The following is a 23,671-nucleotide window of genomic DNA, read 5'->3' as shown; positions in this document are numbered from 1 at the left end:
AGATCATGTTTCCAAATAAAAAAGTATAAAAAATAGGTCTGGGAGTGTAGCCCGGAGGTAGAAGGGTTTCCAGGAACCCCAGTACCACAAAAAAAGAAAAAGAAATAAATGAATGAAGATTATCACTCTTTTTTGTCGATCACCAGACCTAAATTACAATCACTTGGCTAGTCTGCTTCTGAGTTTCCCAAGGAAATCAGAAAGAGCTCTAGGGATTTTCCACTTTTATTTATTTAAATTTTAGATGATGAAGGACAATCAAAGTCAAGAGCCAGAACCAGCTGGTCCTACTGAGTCCGTATCATCAGACTTGCAAAAAGAAAATGAATCATATACACTCACATGCACAGGTGTTGTCCCTGCCGTGGTCCCCATATTTTTCTCTTTTCTTCCATTGTATTTGCTCCTGAAAAACCTATAGTATCAACTATGTCTGTTGGGGCCCATGATCAGGCAAGTATTTCTTTAGCAGTGTATACTCTGGTCTACCATACTCTTTTCTGAGAGTTACCTTTGCTTTTAATAGTAAAAACTAGTACTTAAAACAGTGTGCTTGATTTTTCTAAGCTTAAATGTTTTAATTTATACAATGGAACTAAAAACAGTGCTGGGCATAAATACTTAGCTCAGTGCCTGCCTGGTCAATAATAAATGCTTAGTAAGTGGGAACGGTTACTATGCTGTGTTTCTTCTTGACCCCTCAGACAATCTTAGTGCTACAGACACTCAGTAGAGACCAGTAAATGTGATAAAATTTCTGCATTTTAGTTACCTAAACCATTCCAAATTGGCAATTTATGTTGGTGTACACAATAAAACTTTATAAAAAGACTATTAGCAAACTCAACATACCATTCTTTCATGTCAGGCAACAGACATGAATATCAGGAATTCTTTAGTCAATGTTTTATACAGCATATATTTGAAAAGATCAGTAGTTATCAGGAAAACTCGAGTTGGAAAAGGACATTGGATCTCTAACCAGTAGACTGGTTAAGAAGTGAGACATATTTAGCTTGATGTCTAGAAATCAGCCTGAATTAACAAATATTTGATGCATCAAATTAAACTGAGCCTACCTTGAGCGTTTCTAGAGTCTAATACTTCCATATTCACATCCTCCCTCCAACTCTGAAGGTGGGAAATGTGTTAAAGAGTTGCCCGTTAGAGTATTTTCTCGCCTCTCTGTTGATGAATATATACTGCAGCTATAGTAATCTGCTACATGCAAAGAATAAAAATTCAGGATAATTTCTTTGTCTTTTTCATAATGTGGCACCAGTAGTGAAGTCACTAAAATGAAAATGAAGTTAGAAATTCTTAAAAAGCCAATGCAATCTGCTAGGATTTTAATGGACTATTTCCCATAAACATATCTGGCAGGAGCACACATGAATATCTTTCCCAAATTTTATAAATTCTGCCATTTTATATAAAGAAAAACAACAAGTAAAAAATGGATAAATTAAGTGCAGAGAATGACATATGCAAATTACTGGGCTTGAGAAGCTCTCCACCTTACTCAATACTCTCTCCCTTCAACATAATTAATGTATAGTGGATCTGGTGTAAATTTGGTAGTAATATATAATAAATATTTACTCAATACCTCCTCTGTTCCCATCTCTTTCTCTGATGCCCAGAGAAGTTTCCCTCCGATTTGGGAGATGATACCAGGGTCTCTCATACTGTTCTATGCTTACAATGGTTAAGTGGTTTAAATATAGTTAACTACCAGAGATGTGTGGCAGTGAAAACAACTTGGCACTTGGCTTTTAGAACAAAAGAAGGGTAATATCTGACAAAATGTTTAAAGCTAGCACCAACTTGCTAAAATGGCTATTTATAATTGCCAGATATTCTAGGTATTGGATTAAAATTAAAAAATTAAAACACAAGTTCTAGTATCTTAAAATTTAGGAAAAAGCAGCCATGTATGTAATCCCAGCTACTCTGGAGGCTAAGGTAGGAGGATCACACGTTTGAGGCCAGGAAGTTGCCTGGGCAACTTAGTGAGACCCTGTCTCAAAAATAAAATTAAAAGGATTAAAAGGATGTGGATGTGGCTCAAGAATAGAGTGCTTGCTTGGCATGTGTAAAGTCCTGGGCTCAATCCCCAGTACTACAAAACAACAACAACTGAAGGAGAGGGAGAGGGAGAGGGAGAGGGAGAGGGAGAGGGAGAGGGAGAGGGAGAGGGAGAGGGAGAGTAATTTCCATGCAGTAAAAATGTGTTACAGAACAAAGGAGCTTTTAAAATTTCAGATCATCCCAAAACTGTGGGCACAATGGTACTATTATGAAAGAATGAAGGGAGGGAGAACTTAACTAGATCTATTCAAATTTTGTTCTCTTTTCCTTATGCTGAACTATATTAACATAACTACTAACAGCACATTTAAACCTGTTTTTTGAAGCTGAGAAGCATGCTGGGATTTCCTGTGTTACAGCCTCAATGGATGACATTCAATTTGAGGAGACAGCCAGGTAGGTGGTATTAATCCATCACTCTTTTCTCCCCAGGTTTGTGGGTTCACTTGAGGCGTATGCAACCCGTATTTGTTTGGAGTCCGTGATCCTGTTTGCTAATAAAATAAATAGCATTTGACCGAATCTCAGTTAGTAAAAGAAACAAGTATAGAGCTTATTTTTCGCCAACATTGTATGTGTAAATTCAAAATCATGATTTGTTAAAAATAACTTGTGGTGTTGGGAATAGCACGCTTTCTAGCATCTGATTATTATTATTATTAGTAGTAGTAGTAGTAGTGGTAGTAGTAGTAGTAGTAGTACTGGGGATGGAACCCAGGGGTATTCTATCTCCAAGCTACCCCTAGCCCTATTTTTTAATTCTTTATTTGGAAGCAGGGTCTCACTAAGTTGCAAAGAGTCTCACTAAGTAGCTGAGGCTGTCTGCGAACCAGGATCCTCCTGTCTCATCCTCCCAAATCTTGAGATTACAAGAGTGAACCACCATGCCCAGCTCTAGCATCTGATTCTTAATGGCCCCTTCCTCTAGTAGAATAATGATAACAAATAACTCTATAATGGTGAATTTCCTCATTAGGTTTTTGGATAAATACTAATGAAAAAGAATATCTTGCTGGGCGTGGTGGCGCACGATTATATTCCCTGAACTTGGGAGGCAGAGACAGGAGGATCGCGCAGGTTCGAAGCCAGCCTTGCTGGCTAAAGAGATTCTGTTTCCAAATAAAAATATAAAAAGTAGGTATCTGGGAGTGTAGCCCGGAGGTAGAAGGGTTTCCAGGAACCCCAGTACCACCAAAGAAGAAGAAGAAGAAGAAGAAGAAGAAGAAGAAGAAGAAGAAGAAGAAGAGGAAGAGGAAGAGGAAGAGGAAGAGGAAGAGGAAGAGGAAGAGGAAGAAGAAGAAGAAGAAGAAGAAGAACTGAGAGAGTAAGCATATGCTTTTCCAACTCTTATCATAGAACATTCCAAGAGAAATAATTCAAACATATATAAAAGTAGAACGCCGGGCGTGGTGGCGCACGCTTGTAATCCCCGCGCTTGGGAGGCGGAGACAGGAGGATCCCTCAGGTTCGAAGCCAGCCGCGCTGGCGTAAGAGACCCTGTTTCAAAAATATAAAATAGGTCTGGGAGTGTAGCCCGGAGGAAAAAGGGCTTCCAGGAACCCCAGTACCACCAAAAAAAAAAAAAAAAAAGTAGAGAGAATTCTATAGAATACCTCAAGGACTTGTCACCTAGCTATAATAATGATCAACTCAAGTAGTCTTGCTTTATCAGTACCTTGTATGCTCCCTCACACACCAGGATTATTCTGAAACAAATTCTAGTCATCGCCTGTGAATGTTTCAGTATATTTCTAAAAGATCAGAGCTCTTTATTAAAAAAAATAAAATAACCAGCCACATGTGGTGGCACATGCCTGTAATCCCAGTACTTGAGAGGCTGAGACTGGAGGATCACAGGTTCAAGGACAGCCTCAGCAAGTAGTGAGACTCTCATCAATATTGCTAGACCCTGTTTCAAAAAAATAAAAGGGGCTAGGGGTGTAGCTCAGAGGTAGAATGTCCCTGGGTTTGATCTTCAGTACCAAAAAATAATCATAATAATAATCATAATCACTGTATTTTAAAGTCACTTGAAATAATCTTCTTCCATACGGTTAAACTACCAATACAATATATACTTGGGTTTGCTTGATTTTTAATTTTTAGGATTAATTTTTATAATAATTTTATCTTGTTTTATAATTAAAAACTTCTATAGGTATCAGCCTCAGGTCTGGGCAACAGATAACTCAGACTCTGGGAAATTTAGCTTCTATCTAGCTTCTATCCAGGCACCTCCCTCTTTCTACAAATTACCATTTTATTTATATTAGGACCTTTAAATGTTATTTTTAAATGTAAGAAAATAATCACAGGTATTCATGTCCTTTAAAAGTGAATTCAATATGTTTTAAATGCTTTTTTTACTTAGCTTTATTCATGTAATATTATATAGAGAAAATCACTTCATAGCAATGCACAGAAATAGTAGGCATTCCTCTTACTAGCTACCTAGTAATCCATCATATGGATGCCCTAGTTTATTCAAGTGGCCCCTATCAGTGGACATTCAAATCATTTTCTATTTTTCTGTTACAAATAATATTTCAATAAGTATGTTTGTGAAGATATATGTTCATATTTTTTCCAGGGTGTTTTTAGGTTAGATTTCTAAAAATAGAATTGGCTGACTCAGAGGTTAAAAGCATATGTCAGTTTATTAGACTGCCAAATTTCTCTCTTTAGTGATTATTATGTGGGTTGTATCATTTTTTAAACTAGTAGAATTAGGCTAAAAGTAATAAAATTGCCCTGGAAGTATAGATTTGTTCAGATTTTTAACAGTCATTAATTGCTTATATATGTACATATTAAATTACATATATATGTACATATGAAACCCCTACCTCTACTTCCAGTTTTTCTTGCAGACTTGCTCCAGATTAGGAGTAACATATATAATATATAAAGTACCAATATATACACAAAGGCATTAATCATACATGGTCCCTCTTCCAGGTAAACTCAACTGATTTACCTTGTACAATGTCCTTAAAATACCTGGAGAAGCTGTGATTAAAATAGAATTAATTGCTCTTCTTTACTAGGAGCCCAGGGAGGGTAATGTTGTCAAGCCTTTGGAGTCAGAAAAGTCCAGAGTTTGAACTCTGGCCCTGCCGGTTGCAGGCCATATTACTTTTTAAGTCCATTTCCTGAGGGAACAAAGTGGAAATGATGATGAGTTTTGTTCATTGAGAGACATGTTAGATGTGACATAAGGCGTTTAGCAGACTGCTCCATGTACATGCCATATTTATAAAAGGCGGTCAATGTCATTAGTGTGGCCACACTGAGAAACAATACATTAATACTTTGTTTAATTAATGACAAGGGTTTTTATTGTTAGTGAATTATTAATAATTCTTTTTTTGTGTGTGTGTGGTACTGGGGATGGAACCCAGGGTCATTTCTACCTCTGAGCTACACTCCCAGCCCTATTTTTTATTCTTTATTTTGAAACAAGGTCTCACTGAATTGCAGAGGGTCTCACTAAGTAGCTGAAGCTGGCTGCGAACCCGGATCCTCCTGTCTCAGCCTCCTGAACACTGAGATTACAAGCGTGCGCCACCATGCCCGTCTCAATAATTCTTTCTTTAACCTTTTGGACTTCATCTGTTTATACACTAGTGTCTGAAAGCCTGCCTAGCGAATAGCTGCTCTTGAATGAGCTAGGAAAATCATGATTCTTTTAGGAAGGTTGAATATGAAGAAGAGTAAATAGTCAAATCAGAACCAACCCAGGTGTCTATCAACAGACAACTGTATTATACAATTATGGGGTAGACACACAGTGGAATTCTCAGTGATAAGGAAGACCAAAATTATGTCATTGGCAGGAAAATGGATGGACCTGGAGAACATTATGCTAAGTGAGATTAACCAGTCACAGAAAGTGGGGGGTCATATGTGTTCTCTCATATGCAGAAGCTAGGAAGTAACAGGGCTTCAAGAGAGACTTTAATAATGGAGGAGAAGCCCCAGTGGTGTGGTGGAAGGGGTCTAGGGCAGGGTGGCACTGGGGAGGGAGAACCAGTGAAGGAAGCGCTGCCACTGAAGTTATACACATACATGAAACAACTAAGGCCAGTCTCAGTACCATGGATGGAGAAGGGGAGGGAGTGAAGAGGGAGCCAGGAGAGGCTCACCAAGTGCTGTGTGCATGTATGTCTTTGTCACTCTGAACTACATAGTGATGTGAGATTACAACGCACCAATAAAACTATTTAAAAAATAAAAAAAAGAAGCCAGGTGTGGTGGTGCAGGTTTATAATCCCAGTGCTTGGGAGGCTGAGACAGGAGGATCGCACAGGTTCGAAGCCAGCCTTAGTTACTTAGTGAGGCTCTCAGCAACTTAGTGAGACCCTGTTTTCAGATAAAGTGTAAAATAGGTCTGGGATTATAGCCCGGAGGTAGAAAAACCCCTGGGTCCCACCTCCAGTACCACAAAAATTTAAATTAAATTTAAAAGTAAAGTAAAAGTCTTGAAATAGGATAGGCTTAAGAGGATAGTGTTTAGAAGGAGAGGCCTTGAACACTTTCACGGAGCGCAAAGGAAACTGGGAAGGGTGGAGCTTAACGGGTAAAGAGGAAACGATTGACTGAGCAGGGCCCATGGCGGAGGAGGGGAGGGCCAGGGGAAGGGCTCAGGCACACAGCTAAAGGGGATCAGATGTTGATATTCATCTTTCTGCTCTGAAACAGTCCTGTGAGGAGGACCACAGTGAGCTTGCAGTCCAGCTTTAAAGTTAAGAGAGAAAAATCAAGACAGGACTATTGCAGGTTCAAGGCCAGCCTCAACAACTTAGCAAGGCCCTCAGTAACTTGATGAAATCTTATTTCAAAATTAATAAAGTAAAATAGGACTGAGGGTGTTGTTTAGAGGTAAAATGCCCTGGGTTCAATCCTCAGCAACACACACACACACACACACACACACACACACACACACACACCTGGAACAAGAGAAATCAAAGGTGCCCAAACTAGGCAGACTCCACTTCTGCTGAGGCAAAGGGATCAAAGCCACTGAAGGGCCAGAAAACAAAAGTTTGGAAACAACTTCAGGTGACAGCATTAGAGTGGAGTAACAGCAGGGAGTGGGCTGCCATCTAGCAGCACAGAGAGACCCAGTCAGTGGGCCAGTTGGCTCACTTGCCTGTCTGCAGTATGTTCATTCTTTATTCATTAGCTAACCTTCAACCTTTAAAAATAAATATCACTTTGCGGGTATGTTTGTTTTATTTTCCTAGGGAGAAATGGCTAAAGTCAGAGCCCTGGCTGCAGCTTTGGACTCGCTGTGTACACCATCTTTGCAAAGGCCCTTTTCTGTTTAAATAGAGAGAATCAGTGACCATGAATGTAGTTTACCATAATCAGCATCTGCTCCTAAGGCTGTCTTTTCTGTTATCATGAGCCTGAGTGTTCCATGCATGAACATTATCAGCATGCTCAGGTGGAACTGCTTTATGGCACATGCATTTAAGTGACTCTTTAAGTCTGAAATGAAATATACCAGGATTACTGAGATTTTATTTTTTTACTAGAGTTGGACAAGTTATAACCATTAAAGCCAAAGTTACTAGAGCGTTCAGCACAAGCATGGAGGTAAGAGACACGCTTTTCTTGCTCCTGTCTGTTGGTGTTCATCTCTTTATTTTTTACAGAAGGCAGAGGATGAGGCCTAAGATAATTCTTGCAGGTAATGAGATTCCGAAGTTCACAAAGCCTTTAAATCTGTAGTCAGACTCACAGGTAAATAACAAGAAACTGGCGCTTCCCAGTTCACCCTGTTACTACGACCCAATGTGATACAATGCACTATTTTTATATAAAAGGACTCAGAAAACATCAAAATGCAAGAGAGAAGGGCTCTCACTTGTTCTTTGCAAGATATGGGTTTTATTTCTTAATTATTGTGACTTCTCTATGACTCAAACTCTGCTTCTCTGTCTCCTTACCCCCAGTGGAAACTAGCCCCAATGATTAGCTGGTTTTTGAAAGGCAAATTAACTTGTTTCAATGAAAATTAAGTTTTAAAGATTCTTCTTCTATAACTACTGTTTTTTTCCCTTGTCATAGTTGTGAAAACTACATTCTTAGTGGCTCTTGAAGTCCAGGTGAACTAGCAGGAGTTGCTGGACACAGCTTCTAAGTTGGCCCATTGTGTCAGTTACTGTCCCTTGATCCTGGCCACCAAAGACATGTCGGAACTTAGAACTTGTGTTCATATCCTACAACTGCTTGGAACAAAGTACCACAGACTGGGTGACTTAACCAACAGAAGCATATCATCTCACAATTCAGGAGGTTAGAAGCCCTACATCAAGGAACCAGTGGGGCTGGTTCCTTCTGAGGGACAAAGGAGAATCCACCCCATACCCCTCTCCTGGCTTCTGCTGGCTTGCAAGACATCTTTTGTGTTTTCTGACTGGTAGATACATTGCTCTGATCTCTGCCTCCACCTTAATGGGTGGTCTCCCTGTATGTGTCTGTTTTCAAGTTTCTCTTTTTATATAGGCAGCAGTCAAACTGGATTAGGATCCAATCCAGTATGACTTCATCTTAACTAATTATTTTCAATGATGCAATTTCTAAAAAACTTCACATTCTGTGGTACTGGACTTTAGGACTTTAACATAAGGGTTTAGGGGAAGGGGGAACAATTCAACCTATAACAGAACTATTCTGGAAATAACTATGCCTATTCTTATGGCTTTAACCTATGTAATCACTTTCTACCAGATTCCAAGTTCATAGAATACAAAACACTCCAAGAAAGCACCCAAAAAGCACTTGTTTCTGGGCATGGTAGTGAAAAAGACTTAGGCAGAACAAAATCCTTCTGTCTCTAAAGATATCAGCCAAAGAGCTACAGCCAGGATTGATCTTGGTCAGCTAAGAATTGGTTGTTAACTCAGCTGAATACTGTTAAAACCCAAAAACCTGCGCTTAAAAAGTTTAAGCTGATGTGGTCTGTATAGCCAATCCCCTTGCGCCAGACCAACCTTGCTCAGATGTAGCTAGTTCCTCCACCCCTACCCTAACCACCATAAAAGCTTCGTCTCTACTACTGAAGGGACTCTCAGTATGGATCTGCTGTGTAGGTAAAGTCTGAGAGTTCTAGCTTAAGCCCGAATAAAGGCTCTTTGTTTTTGCATATGGTGTCAGTCTCCTGGTGGTCTTTGGGGACTCCTGTGCAGAACAGTAGCTCATGCTAATAATCCCAGTACTCCTAAGGCTGAGACAGGAGGATTGCAGGTTCATGGCCAGCTTCAGTAAACTAGAAAGGACCTCTAACTCAGTGAGACCCTGTTTCAAAATAAAAAAATAAAATAAAATAGGGCCGGGGGTATAACTTGAAGGTAAAATGCCCCTGGATTCAATCCCCAGTACCCCCCCCCCAAAAAAAAAACAATCAAACAAACGAACAAACATGCACTGTAAGGAGAAAAAGAGTTCTGTCAGCAACAGCCATAACGGTGTTCTCAGACCCTGAATTCTCAGGTGTGGACCTGTGACCTTTTCCCCAAGTGGCCCTTGGACTTGGCTTCTCTCTTGCAGGACATGTACTGTCCTTTGTAGTCAGCTTGAACATAGATAAAGTTCCCTTCCTTTCTCCTTCTCCTTTTCCCTGAGACAGGAAATTTGACTAAAATCTAAGAAAAAATGATTTAGCTTTTAATCTGAGTTTAAAAGCACAGATTTCGCTGGGCGTGGTGGCGCACGCTTGTAATCCCCACGCTTGGGAGGCAGAAACAGGAGGATCGCACAGGTTCAAAGCCAGCCACGCTGGCTTAAGAGACCCTGTTTCCAAATAAAAACATAAAAATAGGTCTGAGAGTGTAGCCTGGAGGTAGAAGGGTTTCCAGGAACAACCCCAGTACCATAAAAAAAAAAAACCCAAACCAAAACAAACAAACAAAAAACATATTTCTTTCTGATCCAAAGGAAAATAAATTTTAGTCTCAACTGGCCAGCTAGGCCTGGCCCACTGGGCACATGCTATTCTCCTTCATCTGCTGGTGACTCATGACCAGGCAGCCTTTGGAATCTGTCTCTCTTTGTACCCCTGGTAGAAACTTCTTGGTTTTATTTTTGTGTTTTTTTTTTTTGTTGTTGTTTTGTTGTTGTTTTTGTTTTTGTCCTCACCCAAATCTATATGGTGGCTAAACATTTTATCTTTACTTCTACAAACTCCACAAGCCTTTTAGGGTCGTCCTATTTGATTTCAGCTGCCTGTCACAACTCAGGTCAGCCCTCTTCTAATATGCTGAGCAGGAATGAATAACTGGCTTCACCATAAACCTGAAGCTTGCAGAAGCCCTGCTCTGTGTCAGCCTATTTTCCTACCTCCAGAGGATTCTCTTTTTCCCCTAAGTCTATTCCTTCCTTTCAGGGGTTGTGATGAATGTCTCACCAGATATTAATGGACTATTTGCAATAAGAGTGTATTGTTCAACGGTGTGTGTGTGGGGGGGGGGTGTTGGTACCTAGGGGCAAATAATAAATCTATTTTTTTCTTTTGTGTTACTAGAGATTGAACCCAGGGGTGCTCTACCTCTGAGCTACACCCCCAACCTTTTTCATTTCTTATTTTGAAACAGAGTCTCACTAAGTTACCATTACTCTGGCCTCAAGCCGATCCTCTTGTTTCAGCCTTGATCCCTAGAATATATTGTTAAAGTCAGGTTTATTGCTACATAATTTATAATAAGATCGACTCATTATAATTACATATTTTGATGAGATTGGACAGAGCTGTAAAGCCAGATTAATCATCATTATAAGAGACAGGAAATATTCCCATCACCACAGAACGTTCTCTCATGCCCCTTGGAGATTCATCGACTCCCTCAGCCCTGATGATCGCTTATTCATTTTAGGTCAATACATTGTTATTCTCCTTCTTTTAATTTTATATAAATGTAATCATACAGTATATGTTATAATTTGCTTCCTGTTCATCTTACTTAGCATTATGTTTCTTATTTCTGTTATTACTATTATTACTGATTTTCTATTTATTTGGGGTTTAGTTTGCCTTTCCTTTTCTAGTGTCTTAGAGTAGAATCCTAGGATATTAACTTTTCCTTCTTATAAGCATCTAAAGCCATAAAATTTCCTCAGAGCACTGCTTTCCTTATATCAAAATATATTATTTCCCTTGTGGATTCTTCCTCAACCTCTGGGTTATCTAGATATGTGTTGCTTGATGATTTTCAAAATATCTTTATATTATTGGCTCTTAATTTAATTCCTTTGTAGGGAGGGACTATAGTGTGTACAACTGCAGTTATTTTAAATTTATTGAGACTAGTTTTATGACACAAAATATGGATTATCTTGTGAGTGTTCTATAGGTGCTTGAAAGGAATATGTATTCTTGTTGTGGGTGAAGTATTCTATAGATATCAGTTAGGCTACTTTGGGTTATAGAATTGTTCTATATTCTTTTTTTAATTTTTTCTTTTTATTGGTGCATTATATTCATACATCATATTGGGGTAAAGAATTGTGTGTACATACATGCACACATCACTGTTTTAACTGCTACCCAATTCCCACCTCATTTCCTCCCCATCCCTCCTTTCCTCGCTTGGCTTAGTGGTTGACTTCGATATGTCTAAGTACATTGTGTGTTTTAGAGATTTTCCTCTTCCTCCCTCCTTTCTCCTCCTTTAGGTTGTCTTGTTTGCTCCTCTATAGGATTTCCTTTTTCATCTAGAGTTTCTCCTATGACCCATTTCTCCCTAACTCTCACATATTAGGGAAAGCATCTTATTTCTTATATTTTTTGACTGACTAATCTCACTTAGTATAATGTCCTCCAGTTCCATCCATTTCCCTGAAAATGATGTGGTTGAGTTTTTTTTTAATGGCTGAGCAAAATTCCATTGTGTATATATCCCACAGTTTTGTAATCCATTCATTTGTTGATGCACATCTTGGCTGGTTCCATAGTTTGGCTATGGTGAATTGTGCAGCTATGTAGAATTGTTCTGTATTCTTACAGCTTTTTTTGCTCACTTTCTCATCAAGTACTGAAAGAAGTGAGCAGGTACCCAACTATTATCATGAACTTGTGTATATTTTTTCAATTCTATCAGTGTTTGCTCAATGAATTTTTAAAACATCATTAGATGCAAATACATTTAAGATTGATAAAAAGAAACATCAAACTCTATGAGGTTAAGAAAAATGGGAAAAAGGCAAAAAAACTGATGTGGCTAAATTAATATCAGACAAGGTGGATTTATAAACAAAAACATGTTAAAAAGTAAATTTTAAGATAAATTTCAGTTCATCACTAGGCAGGGTTAGCTACCTCTTAACTACACCACCAGGCCTTTTTTATTTTCAGTTTTGAAGCTGACTCTCACTAAATGACTATATGCTAGCCTTGAACCTGTGGTCTTCCTACTCAGCCTCCTAAGTGCTAGGATTACAGGTATGTACCGTCATGGCTGGCTGCCCAGTAGTACTTAACAGAGGTCCTCCATTATCTTTTGGCATGCATAGGTCTGTGAGAAGTCATCTGTTATTCTTATCATTGCTTTTCTTATATGGCATATCTTTTTTTGTTCTTGTTGTTTTATTATTTTATTGTTGTGGAGCTCTGTACTAACAGTGCTTGGGATGATGATTTCTGGCCTCAAAGAGATGAGAGGACAGAAGGAAAGAAAGCCAACTCCCTGAATGAAATTCAGCTCTTCCTTTTGTGTTTCCAAGGTTATGCTCAGATCATCAAGTTCTTGTTTATCTCTAGCTATAGAAGTAGGGTATTGTTAAGAATGTTTTAGAAGATAAATTTTTGTCTGGCAGCTTTGCAAGGGTGTTGGAGATCGCTGCCTTTAGCTCTCCTTGGGATGGCCTTTCGTTCTTAATCAAAACAAGTCTAAACAATTACAGAACAGACTGAAATAGCTTAGATAGCAGAGATGTATGGAGGTTACTGCCTCCAGTTCCCTCTAGAAAGATGGACTTCTATCAAAGCAAGCAAGAAGCTCATCAATCCTTTAACCAGTACTGTTTAGACTTAGAATAGTTTCCCACAATTGTCCCCAGTTTTCAGCAATTAGATTATGATGTGGCTTGTGATTTTGTTCACATTTATTCTGCTTTTTTTTTAATCTACAGGTTTATAGTTTCTAACAAATTTAGATTTTTTTTTCAGCTATTATATCTTCAAGCATTTTCTATCCCCCATGCTTGTTTTTCTTTTGGATTTTAGAATTTTAGATGGCTTGTTAGTGTCTCAAAAGTCACTACTATTCTGTTCCCCCTTAACCCCTCAGTCTTCTTTTCTTTCCACACTACATTTTATACAACTCTTTCTGTTGCTTTTTGTAGTCCTAAATTTTACCAGTCTACATTCCTGGACTATCCAATCTGATTTGAATCTTATCTGGTATATCTTTTTAATTTTAGATATTATGTCTTTAATCTCAGAGGTATTATTTGAATATTTTTATGTTTTCTATTTTTCTCTGTTTTATTCATATTCTCCTCTACATTAGCAGTCAGCCAGTTATCTGTTTTTACAAAGAGGGTTTTATTGGAACACAGCCACACTGTGTTTGTCAGATGTTTGTCACAATGACAAAATACCTAACATAAGTTAAAAAGAAGGAAATAAATGTTTTGGCTCATGGTTTAAGAGGTCTCAGTGCATGGTTGACTGTCTATGTGTCTTTGGGCCTGAGGTAAGGCAGAGTGTTATGGTTGAAGGGTGTGGTGGAGGTAAACTGCTCAGCTCATGGCAACCCAGAAATAGAGAGAGAGAGGGAGGGAAGGAGGGAGGAGGAGAGAAAGGGGGTGGGGAAGAAGGGGCCAGCACAAAAAATACACTTCTGGGACATTCTCCCAGCAACCTATTTTCTCCAACTAGGTCCCACCATTTACTGTTACCATCATATCCCAATAGTTCATTGAAATGGTTACCCTATCACAGGGATTAATCCACTGATGAGGGCAGAGCCTCCATGATCCAATCATTTCACAAAAGCCCAACCTCTGAACATTATTGTATTAGGGACCAAGCCTTCAACATATGAGTTTTGGGGAAACACTTCATATTTAAATTGTAGCACACATCCATTAATTTATGTTTTGTCTCTGCTACTACCACACCACATTGACACAGTGGAGTAACTATGACAAAGACCATGTGGCCACAAGCCTTAATGTATTTACTAGCTAAGCCAGAGGTAGTGATGCGTTGTCATTTATTGTTCTACTTTTATTAATTTGTACCTCATGGTTTTTTATGTCATTTTTATCAGGTGCTGAACACTGAATTTTACCTTGTTTGGTGAGATTTTTGTTATATTTCTTTAAAAAATAGTGTCAAACTTTTTGTAGCAAGATGATGTTACTTGGAGATTATTTTGAGCCTTCAAAAATCGATTTGTTTATTTATTTAGTGTGTGGTACTGGGAATTGAACCCAGGGACGTTCTACCTCTAACCTACACCCCCATGTCTACTTTACTTTTATTGTGAAACAGGGTCTCACTGGGTTGATGAGTCTCACCACTTGCTTAGGTCACCCTTTATAACCTGCAATCCTCCTGTCTCAGCCTCCCAAGTACTGGGATTACAAACAAGCACCACCATACCCGGCTTAAAGATTCATTTCTGAGCTCTTCTCTGGAACAGTTGTTATTCTAGGGCTGGTTTAATCTCTCTTCTGAGTTAAGGTCTTCTCTGGTCTCTGTGAATTGCTGTGAGGTCTGGCTGGAGAAAACCCAAAAGATCAGAGCTGTGTGTTCAAGGTGTAACTCTTCAGTAGTCCTTTGCTCCTCAGAAGCTGCTCTTGTCTGTCCTTGAGAGGACATGTATTCATGTATTCATGTTGGTATCAAACCAAAAACTCTAGGGGACCCAGATGCATATTGCCAGAACTCTCTCTTTCCACATCTCTCTCCTCTCTGATACGCTGTCCCCACAAACTACAGGCTTTGACTGCCTTGATTTCTGGCTCTTCAATGCAGCAAAATTAGGTTTCCCATTCTGGACCACAGTCTGGGAATTACCTAGAGGCCGAGAGCAGACCACGTCCTATGTTACTATTGTCTTCTATGTGAAATAGCTACTTACTGTACTTTTCCAAGTTTTCTAGTTGCACTCATGGGATGTAATTCCAGTCTTACCTGCTCTCTCACAACACAGAGAAAGTTCCCTGGTACATGTTTGGAGATATTGGTCATCACCCATAACTCAGCCCACTGTTTCAGGAGGAGATAATGTTTTAATTCTCTAAAATTGTTGTTTTGTTTCTACTGTTACTTTTAAAAAATTTTTTTGCCCGTTTCTCTAAAGTGGAAAGCTATGTGTGGGGTGAGAGTTGGGGAGAGGGGATTGGTAATAGATGGCTTAAATGTGGTTGATCAGCATCTGGCTGACTTGGGATTTTTTAGTTAAGTAATCTTAGGTGAATTACAGATGAGTGATTATTTTTGTACATAATGTACCTGGTGAAGATGTAAAAATAGGCATTCTTTATCGCTGATTACACAGTGCTGAACTAAGATGCCTGAGGTTGTCCATTATTCCAAGAACATAGTATGACTCATCTGACAAAGATGTGGCCCCAGTCTAGAGACAAGCCACTGAGTTTACCCACACTCCTGCAGAGTCCAAGCCCGAGGAGCCAAGTTTCAGAACTCTACATGGGGGACTCCATCCCATCTCAGTAAAGTGTCTCGCTGCCTTCTTACTACTCCTAAAAAACAAAAAAGGGAAACCAAATGCAGATAACATGTTTCAATTATGCCCATACTATCTTGGTTATAAAATGCAGAGAGCAAAGGTTAAAAATAGTTATGGTACATCTTGCTAATAGGCTAAGAGGAAGTCATTAGTATCTTGTTCTTAAGATATTAATCTTGATTAATAGTTTAGAAAGTGTCAAAAATTTGAAAATTAGAATATAAAACCATAAAATGTAAATGTGATCCTTTTTATACTATATACATATATTTCACATATGCATTTATAATGTATATTTTATATGTAAAGCACAAAGCATTACATGAATAAATATATATTTGAAAAAATATATTTTTAAATATGTGAATTGGGACAAAATTCAACTAAAACTAATAAGTATTTTCTCTGGGGGTGTGTGATTATGAAAGCATTTACTCTGAGATAGATTCCATAAATTTTCCATGGTAACTATATAATTCCTCTAGTCAGAAAAAAAAGTTATTTGTCCAATTTTATAGAGCATCATTGGAAGAATAGCATTGCTCAGAAAATAGATTAAGATGCTGCTCTCATTTAAAGACTGAAAGACAGACAAGGCTGGTGAAGTACGGAACTGAACTTTGACGGCTGCAATGGAACCTCTAATCTGGATTCCCAAATGTTTATTTGTTTACTTTTCTTTCGCTTTCAGATCAGCATCAAGGTCATAGTACAGGACATGCTCACTGGCCTGGAGAAGCTCGTTAGTGCAGCTTTCTCTACATTTGTAGCCAAACCAGTTGGAAAAGAGAAGGTAAATTTTCTGTGTGAAGAGGCATCTCTTTCTATAAGTTATTATAGAACAAAAGCACATTTCTTTTTACCAGGCTATACGCTTTCTCAAGATCTGTAACTCACCAATATTGAACTTTAAAGTTACAATTCTATAATAACATCATAGAATTAAGTGGTAAAAGCCTTCAAGACAAGGACCTTAGAGAAAAGGAGATGTAGCGAGTTTGTGAATGAGGGAAAAACTTATGTTTTAAATGATCTGCCCACCATATCACTTTCTTAAAATATTGTTTATTGGTTTATTTTCTTTTGAAAATTGAGTTGAAAGAAAATATTTTTAAAAGCAGGAGCAATGTAGCCAATAATTGCATATTATGGTCTAATCATTTCTTTTGCACCCGAAAAAAAAATGTCAAAAGTTACTGAGTTATTGAAGTTTGAAAATAATCTTTTGGGCATCTGGAGTAAGAAAACCCTTAAAATCGGTCCCTTGTCCTGCTGCACATGATCAGCTGCTGCCTGGCCAGGAGCCAGGATCCACTCATCCGTAGGCTGTTGAGGATGTCATGACTTGTTTTCATGACTTGACATTCTTGTTTAGGGTCAGGGTACCTGGAATAGGGCCCACGTGTAGTCTAAGCATTTTTAGGATGGTCACAATTTAGTTTAGAACTTAAATGTTCCAAGGGTGAGCACAGTGGCTTCTCCTAGCTCCACTTAACCAGGGGGACTTCTCACTCTGCCAAAATGTGTGAGTTCTTGCTCAGCCTCCTCCAACTTAGAGATGGGACAAATCAATGGCTCCACTGTACTCGATAGAAGTAGCAGCAAAGGTGGCACCAGCTGCTCCTCCCTGGGTTGGTCTAACATGGTGCCTGGGTGGCAGGTATCCCCACAGAATTCTGTAACTGGGGACACCTTTCCCCATCTAGGCCCAGCATTAAACATGCAGCAAGGAAAATTCATATGACTCAGGATGCTGCGTTTTAAACTGAAGTTCACATCAGCTAGTTATACACCTTAAAACGAAGCTTCCTGGGCCACATCTTGGACCGCCGGAATTACAATCACTAGTGTAGTTACTTGAAGTCTGTATTTTGGCAGGGATTCCAGGGATCCTAGGTTCATGAAAATCTAAGACACTAAGATAGGTCTTTCCAACCTTTCTGTTTTTCCTGGAATCTCTTGAAATCTCCAATCTCTCAGTAATGGGAGAATTAGGGAGGTAGATGCTGAGTTACCACATCTGATAGCAAATGACAGGAAGGAGTAAAGGCTGCCATCCATTCCATAGTGTTCTCCTCTACCCTGACTCCGCACTCTGAATTCAGGAATGATGAGGAATAAGCTTATGATTGTCACACCTCGGAGCAGTCTCTCCTGAGACTGAAGAACTGGTTTCTGAGAGCCTTTCCGGGCAGTCAGCTGCCTGGGATGCTGCCATTACTGATGGTTCAGATACCATAAGTTGTACCTTATTTTCTAGTTGGTAACTTTCTCCTTCAGTAGTGTTTCCTGAAGAAAGCCACAGAAATGCAGTGCTTTGGTTTGCACTGACAAGACCACCTGTATTCCTGTCCAAAGTGTGGGTGAAGTTGGCAATGATTAACTAGACTTAGTTCAACAATTGTACAAGCTGGACCTTCATTGAGAAGGCTGAAGAACACCGGGGGTGCTTGTGCAAGACTCAAGAAGCTGAAGGAGATGGTGCAACAAGAGAAAGAAGGTGCAGGTTCACATTAGAGAGGCTCCACTTTCATCCCTCATCACTAGCTCCCAGGGTCCTTTTCAGATACACAAGATGTCCCCCTTGATTAGGAATCACCAAGATGTATAGAAGGTGCTCTGATTGATCTGGATACCAAAGCAAAAAAATTTTTTTTCTTTTTTTTAGTACTGGGGATGGAACCCAGGGGCTCCAAGCCATACTCCTAACTCTATTTTATTTTTATTTGGAGACATGGTCTTGCTATGTTGATGAGAATCTCACTATTTGCTGAGGCTGTCCTCCTCAAACCTGTGATCCTCCTGTCTCATCCTCCCAAGTACTGAGATTACAAGTATGTGCCACCATGCCCGGCTCCAAAGTACCAATTTATTAACCACTTTTATGTACCCCGATGGTTACACAGCTGAGAGAGAGAGAGAGAGAGAGAGAGAGAGAGAGAGAGAGAGAGAGAGAGAGAGAGACTGTGTGAACAGTTAAACAAGTAAGATGCCAATCTATTCATTTCTGATTAAATTAGACCAGGCGGTCGAGGGGAGCTTTGGACTTTAAACAGCATGTTATAAATCACTAGCTTAGTTCTTCCTCCTGATCTGGGCAAGGGTCAGGACAATACTTGGAAATTAGCCTTGAGCTGCTCAGTGTTTTCACACACTCAGGCAGAAGATAGGCATCTGTGGCGCGGCACGAGCCCTCAGCACTGTTACATCATACTTCCAGGTTTCTGCAGGTCAATTAGAGCTCTGTTTTGACATATTGATCCTTCAGTTTGTTATTAATGTTTTTGCCACGTTGTGAAATTTCTAAGTTGGGAATATTGCTTGGTACAAGATACCTTTCTCTATAACATCTTTACTCTCTCCCTTTGATGTTATCTTAATTTTGCAAAAGATAGAAAACATTTCTTGATAAGAATTCATTGAAGTCATTCAGTGGAGTCACAGTACCTCTCCTCATTCATTGATAGGAAGAATTTCATGTTTTGTAGTTCTATGGAAAAATAGGGATCGATCGGTGTGTGTGTGTGTGTGTGTGTGTGTGTGTGTGTGTGTGTGTGTTACTGGGGATTGAACTCAGGAGTATTCAGCCTTTATTTTTTAATTTTGTTTTGAAACAGGGTCTCACTAAGTTGCTAAGGACCTTGCTAAGTTGCTGAGACTGGCCTTGAACCTGTGATGCTCCTGTCTTAGCCCCTCCCCCCAAGTCCAGGCATAAAATTATAGGCATGTGAAAGAAGGATTATTTTTAAGACACATAGCTTATTGTATGAAGAAATAATTAATATGCTATACTATCATGTAATTAATATACCACACCTATACTAATCTTTACATTTAAAACTATCTTAACAACAATCAGAGTATGTTCAGTGAAAATCTCCATAAATGCTTGATTTAAGCCATGTAGCATTATCATTAGTTTTTGCAAAATTCATTCTGTGCTTTAAAAACCAACCAAGATGTTTTTCTTTCTCCAGATTCATTTAAAACCAGTCATACTCCTAACTGAGCAAGATCATGTGGAGTATAATCTGGCTTCTGTGAGAAGGACAGTTCGATTACAACATGAAGACACCTTTAACAACTTAGTGAAGGAAAATAGCAGGTTTGAAGGTCAGTAGATCCTCTTCTAGAGCTTTACACAGCCGTTCCCAGCAAGGAATTCTTTCTTATAGCACACTTATTTTCACTTTGATTCAGTTCTGATAGTGATGATATGATGTTATCTTTTACAAAAACAAACAAGCAAAAACACAACAGCTGGAGAAGGCAGAGACTGGCTCTTCAGAATATAATGGTTACACCTAAGTCATCTTCTCCCAGGAGGAGATGGGAAAGAAGGACCCAGAGGCTAGTTGTGATCAGTAAGCGAGGTGTCAGTTAGGAGGGGTGAATGAAGGCCGTGCTACCCACCTACCCCCGCGGTGCTTCACATGAACTGAGAGCTTTCCCATCCACGGCTTTACATGAGCTGCAGAGAGCCTCAGCAGAGGAGGAAACTCAGCTCTGAGTGGGGAAGAAACTTCTGAAGATCCCTTAAGATGGGAATGGAAGGGAAAAGATATGGTTGCCATTTCCTGGAACTTTCCAAAATAACACTCATTTTTAGCAAATGAACATTCTTCATTAGTTCCCAGGCTCTTTGAGGCCTCAGAAGGCCCCTTACCTCCTCCACTGTCCTTCCTATATCTACTCCCATCTTCCAAGGTCTCAGGGTGATGACCCAGGAGCACACAGAATGGGAGGGGAAGGAAAAACATGGGTGAACCAGCCAGGGAGGGCAGCAGGCCCTGGCAGATCCACTTCCCCTGGCTCTGAAGGAGGGTGAGGAGAAGGAGGAAACAGAGAACAAGAACATATTGGAGTAAGAAGGGGTGCAGAACAGAAGGAGAAAAAGTGTGCCCAGGTCAGGGGGCTGAGCGAAGGCAGAGCGCAGGTGGTAGAAATTGGAAGCCTTATACTCCCTGGGTGGCATCGTCTCCTAGACATCACATAGAGGACCTCTGGGTGGGAAAGGGGTTTGTAAGGGCTCCTGCTTTGAGCAACGAGCAAGTAGGGTGATAGGGACCCTCAAGGTCAAGGGGAATTATTTTCTGGGATAGAAAAACCTTATTCGTTATTCTAGGCCAATTAGGAAGATTGATAAGGTCATTACTGAGAGAAAGGATGGTTTTAAGAGAAAGAGATATTTCATATTATACCTGTATTTCCAACACTGGAAATTTACTTGCTGACCTTTTAAAGGGCATTACTCAGTCCCAAGTTATTTTTAAGGAAATGAAAATATCATCATTGAGAAGAAATCATCATGAGAAGAGCCTTCTTTTGCAAAATATGGTCTTGACACCACAATATAATAAGATAGCTGGACCATGAGAATAATTCCAAGGCAGACTGGACAACCATTAATAAGAAATAAAAACCCAAACAGCAATCAGCCCCTAGTGCACCCTGCTGTCTTTGTTTTTGTTTTGTGTCAGGATGAAATGAGTTAATATAGTTCAGTTTGCTCAGAACGGCACTGCTGGACAGGCAGAATGTGCTGTTGCTCCTACTGTTATTTGAGAGGTCTTTGTTCAATGGAGGAATTGGAGATGACAGGTAAATACTATACTTTAGGAACTGGGCTTCTAAGGACTAACAAAACAGCTTGGAGTTAGAGAAGACTTTCAAGTTCAAGTTCAAACTCAAGATTTCCAGGATAAGAAAACTTAATCATGGTTCTAGGTTGAAGATGTTTGATAAAAAAAAAAAAGCATCACTGCAAGAGAGTTTGGTTATAAGAGATAGATAAATCACATCAAACCTGTACTTCAATAACCTGGAAATTGTTTGTTCTCTTGGGTAAAATGTATGGTGCTTTGCTGCTCAGACCTCTGCACAAGGGTTAGTCTATCAAGGGTTGCTGAGACTGGTGACTTAAGTCCATTTGTGCTACTGTGAGCCAGGTGAACTTGGATCACTGTTGGCTTTTTCTGGTGTCGTCAAAGTTGTTTTAATAAACAAAATCAGAAACAACTTGCCTCTAAAGTGTTAACTGCACTTTGAGCACTAAAGACATTCTAAATTAATTTCTAGTAGGCACATGCTACAGTCATTCAAATGTAGGAACAAGATGATTGCCATTAACTTTAGTTTCAGCTTGTTAGGAGTTTGGTTAGAGCAGGTCTACATGTCTGGTTCAATTTAGAATTATAGGTGTGTGTGTGTGTGTGTGTGTGTGTGTGTGTGTGTGTGTGTGTGTGTATGTGTTACTAGGGATTGAACTCAGGGGCATTCTACCTGTGAGCTATACCCCAGCCTATTTTTTATTCTTTATTTTTGAAACAGGGTCTCACTAAGTTGTGGAGGCCTCACTAAGTAGCTGAGGCTGGCAGCAAATCTTCAATCCTCCTGTCTCTGCCTCCCAAGTACTGGGATTATAAGCATGCACCACCACCCTTGGCTTACAGATTTTTTTAAATACTATTTTTAATCATTGGTTTTACTTAATCTAGCCTAATATAGATTATTCAACATTCCTTTGAACGAAACAACTTTTAACCTAACTTTTGATTTGATTGTCTTTTTGGAAATTTTGCTAACTTCTATGCCACAGATGGTACCACAAAACTTAAAGGCAATTTCTCTTAAGTTGAGCACTGGGCCTGGCACTTAAAAATGTGACAGAGTGTATGGTGTGTCACTCGCTGCACCCCAGCCCTCGCAGAGGCTATGCTGGATTGAACAACAAATTCTAAAATAAGGTAGCCAAAACATTTGTTATTAAGCTATATTTTTAGAAAACCAGGGGTTGATATTAGTTGTAACATCAGACACAAAAGATTTAAATTTTCTTCTAGGTCTTGTTTGTTGGAAGTGCCTATTGGTGAGAAGGTGAAATCCAGATTATATGCTTTCAGAAGAAAGTAGAAAAAGATTAAATTAGGGTGTTTCAAAAGAAGACTTTTGGAAGACATGCTTTTGTACCATGGGTTATTGTTTGGAATCATGGCATATGGGGGGGGGACTTCAAATTTGAAGTTTTTTTTTTTATTTCTTGCTGTTGTTGTTGTTGTTGTTGGTGGTGGTGGTGGTGGTGGTGGTGGTGTGTGTGTGTGTGTGTGTGTGTGTGTGTGTGTGTGTGTGTGTGTTATTAGAACCCTAGGGGCATTCTACCTCTTAGCTATACCCTCAGCCCTATTTTATTTTTTATTTGAAATAGGGTCTCATTAAGTTATCTCACACTGGCCTCAAACCTGCATTCCTTCTGTCTTAGCCTCCCAAGCGCTGGGATTTCAGTCATGCACCACTATGCCTTGCTTGAAGCATTTTAATTATTAGCTTTTAGTAAGAAACTAGACCTTAAGAGCTTTATCTTGGTTGATCCTTTTTGGACATATAGAATGAAAACGAGAGCTTAGAATGACCTCAGTAGGGGTCAAAGTTCCTGACCTAGAAAATGTGGAATAAATGTAAAATTGTCTAAGCAGGATGATGACACAATACTTTGAAAACACCCAAAAGTATAAATAGTGAACTTGATCACTGGAAACCTGCAGAAAGAATGAAGTGTGTTTATTTACTTAACCCAAGCCAGAGCTGTGAGCCTAATTACCCTCTGGACCCGTAAAAACTGTATCTCATTGGTCAGCAATTATCTGCAAACAGGCATATTTCTACACTGCAGATGTGTATCCTCAGTTTATTTTTGCGACACATCATAGCTGATGTTCCTATGTATGTGACCTCACATACAAGCTGACTCCACTCGTCCCCAGGGGACACTGCATGTGTCTTCATAGGAATGAGAGACTTTCTTTAGTCACCTTTCAGAAAAGAAGCTGCCTTATATTTGAGTCTCTTTATGATATCTCTCATATTTTAAGGCT

The 23,671-nt window shown here is 39.3% G+C and overlaps 1 protein-coding gene across 1 annotated transcript in view; it reads left to right on the top strand.

Annotated features, from left to right (window-relative positions):
- ACOT12 (acyl-CoA thioesterase 12) overlaps positions 1-23,671 on the top strand; it is a gene marked incomplete at both ends in the record, with an annotated part of 48,054 nt that overhangs the window by 5,494 nt on the left and 18,889 nt on the right. Inside the window, 4 exons of the mRNA XM_080708974.1 lie at positions 2,418-2,487; positions 7,635-7,695; positions 16,492-16,593; positions 19,778-19,913. Coding sequence (XP_080565100.1) covers positions 2,418-2,487; positions 7,635-7,695; positions 16,492-16,593; positions 19,778-19,913 — 369 coding nt within the window. The remainder of the gene's footprint in view (positions 1-2,417; positions 2,488-7,634; positions 7,696-16,491; positions 16,594-19,777; positions 19,914-23,671) is intronic.

Source organism: Muscardinus avellanarius, assembly GCF_963383645.1.
Source record: "Muscardinus avellanarius genome assembly, chromosome: 1".
In the NCBI taxonomy this organism is placed as follows: Eukaryota; Metazoa; Chordata; class Mammalia; order Rodentia; family Gliridae; genus Muscardinus; species Muscardinus avellanarius.
The sequence above is the reverse complement of the archived record's forward strand: the minus strand, read 5'-3'. Positions and strand labels throughout refer to the sequence as shown.